This window comes from Branchiostoma floridae, chromosome 1, assembly GCF_000003815.2.
Source record: "Branchiostoma floridae strain S238N-H82 chromosome 1, Bfl_VNyyK, whole genome shotgun sequence".
Lineage (NCBI taxonomy): Eukaryota > Metazoa > Chordata > Leptocardii > Amphioxiformes > Branchiostomatidae > Branchiostoma > Branchiostoma floridae.
The window spans coordinates 24,524,115-24,526,775 of NC_049979.1; the positions used below are offsets into that span (position 1 = coordinate 24,524,115).

General features: G+C 38.9%; 1 protein-coding gene across 1 annotated transcript; it reads right to left on the bottom strand.

Annotated features, from left to right (window-relative positions):
* Nucleotides 1–582: 582 nt before the first annotated feature.
* Nucleotides 583–1,041, bottom strand: LOC118427305 (barrier-to-autointegration factor B-like). The gene has a single exon (XM_035837020.1). The coding sequence runs from the start codon at nucleotides 989–991 to the stop codon at nucleotides 764–766; it is 228 nt and encodes a 75-aa protein (XP_035692913.1). The 5' UTR covers nucleotides 992–1,041; the 3' UTR covers nucleotides 583–763.
* Nucleotides 1,042–2,661: the final 1,620 nt, after the last annotated feature.

Sequence of the window (2,661 nt, forward strand, 5' to 3'; positions counted from 1 at the left end):
ACAGACGAAAATAAATCCTCGAACAAGGTTCAATCGTATCTTCCGGGTCTGGCAGGAAGTTGTTAAAGTAAAATAAGAATAGGCTCGATGGCTGATTGCATACAAAGTAAAACAGTTTAACAGTTTTACAGCTTGAAGAAAACAAACGCTCCTACAGTACCTGCACCTGCTTGATAATTATTAAATCGTATGCCCTACTTGAATAAAAAAAGTTCACTGTAATAATAAATGTACCCACATCACAAGGAGTTTATACTTTTTTAAACTTACACCTAGTTATCGTACTGAAAATTGTTAATGACATAACATGAAGTCATTCAACAATTTTCAGTCATGATGAAAATTTTCTGAATGGAAGGTGTGATTATTGTCATTTTCTGAAAAATAGAAGCAAGCTCTGTTTTTACCTGGAATCAATTCACAATACCAGTCCACTTTGGGGGATAATGTACTGTTAATATGATGTTCCATTTTTGCGCAGGGGTGATTTGGAACAGTCCAATGTTGCGTGGGAAGGGGTATGGCTGAAATATGCTGTATTTGCTCTTAAGCAAATGTCGGCCTTTCTAGTTTACCATCATTTCATCCATTTACTTTTGGATGGACACTTATACAACAGTGGCAAATTCGGTATTTAGGTTACAGCCTGATACATCTAGATATGATAAGATACATATTCAATATTAATAATGCCCATATGAAAGGCACCCTAATGAGTATGTACATCATGTTTTACTAAAGGACTGTTTAGACATGTTGCCGATCACAAGAAGGCGTCACACCACTCTTTAAGGCAGTAGAAGCAGCCATGGGCCTCCCTTTCGTTGGCAAAGACCGTGTCCTTCAACCACTCCTTGAACATCTCCTCATCCTTCTTTAGCAACAGGAACTGACCCAGAACTACATATGCCTTGTCAAATCCCTTGTCTGCCAGCCTTCTTCCAAGTGCGCCCCCAATACCAGCCAGTTCTGTTACTGACTTGTCCCCCATGGGCCCTGAAACAAAGTTCTTGTGCTTCTGTGATGTTGCAGATCCACCGCCAGTGGTAACTGGAACCAATACGGACGACAAACGTCAGAACAAAGACAAGGTGTAGAAAGAGACGAGAACTTTCACAAGACCCCTCCCTTCCTCATGATATGGCCTTGACACTCGGTTGGCAGATAGCGTTTGACGCTAGGACAAAGTGGGACAGGTTTGGGCCTGCTAACATTTAATTTGGAACTGCCAGGACGTTTTATTGAAACATTCCAAAGAGGATAACTTTGGAAAATCGACGGACTTTTCATAATTTCAGGCATGCAGGTACTAGGTAGGTTAGGCAAAGATGTATTCAATTGGATACATGTTATGCAAATAATGATCTGGCAGGTGGGACATAAAACAGATAACAAACATGCAAATAAGGAACGTATTTGCATAATTGATTTACCCTTAATCAATCATGATAAATGATGAAATCTTTATACTTGTGACATGTGTAAGTTAGTTAAAGGTGGATATCATCTTGCATAAATTATGTAAATGTATAAGTAATTTGCATAAGATCTATTTCGAGGAGATGTTGTTGTTATGAACACGCTTTTACTGACTGTATCCATTATGACGTCTATATTCAAGTGTGAGGTAAAAGTAATATTTTTTCAAGCTTCTAAAGTTTCTTCGTGATCGCTTCTTGGCGAAAGTAATGAGAACTGGCGTTTACATAATATAAACTTGTGCACATGACCTAACATGGACAAAGATGAGTAGACCACGATGACTTGTGGCGCTACTGTTAGAATATTTGAGCCTCCGTCTTACCCTCGCATGTAGTCCCATAGAGAAGAGTGTAACCATCGTCACAGCTGCAGCGGTACGAACCCACGGTGTTGATGCAGGTTTGGTCACAGTAACCGTTTGAATCCTGGCATTCATCAATATCTGTGGTGAGAATAATTGTATAACAGACCTTGAGTAGGTTGATATAGTAAGGGGCCTGTGAAGCTATAGTACACTGAAACATCATTGTGTAGCCTTACAAGAACCCTAACCTCCAGATGGAGCTGTTATTTTCCAATAGATGTGTACCAATGATATCTAGTCGATTTTATTTCAGGATTCCACCTGTGTTTAGTAAACATTATGATACTCGCTAACCATACAGATCATATCGAAGCATATCATAAACTTCCCTCAGCGGCAATAATTTCGAAATAAACGAGGGACGATAAGCACATAACTTTTCTTATAGCCCCTAAAATTATCTTTGGAATCCAGCTTTGTCAGACCTTGTCAGGTTTATTGCTCTTCGCCATAGGCTGAGATTGGAGGGTTATTGGGGATTATGTGGAGTTTGTAGAATAATGAATCCTTTTTCCACTCAGGACTAACGTGTGCTGTGAAGTGCTATGATTTTTTCCTTAAAAATTATTATTTATCGGAACATAACACCCACTTCGAAACCTACACATGGAACTTGTGGCCTTAGAAAAGGCACACGACTTTCTTATTCCACCCAGGTGTAAAAATGGGTAAACTGAGTAACTGCCTGTACGTTCTGTCAGATTGTTGTATGTGTCACTATGAAAATAAGTTATTTAACTTGAGTTCAGTGCCACATTGTTCTTGTCTGCATTTAAACAAGTATAAAAAACAATATCATAAGCTTTTGATTAACA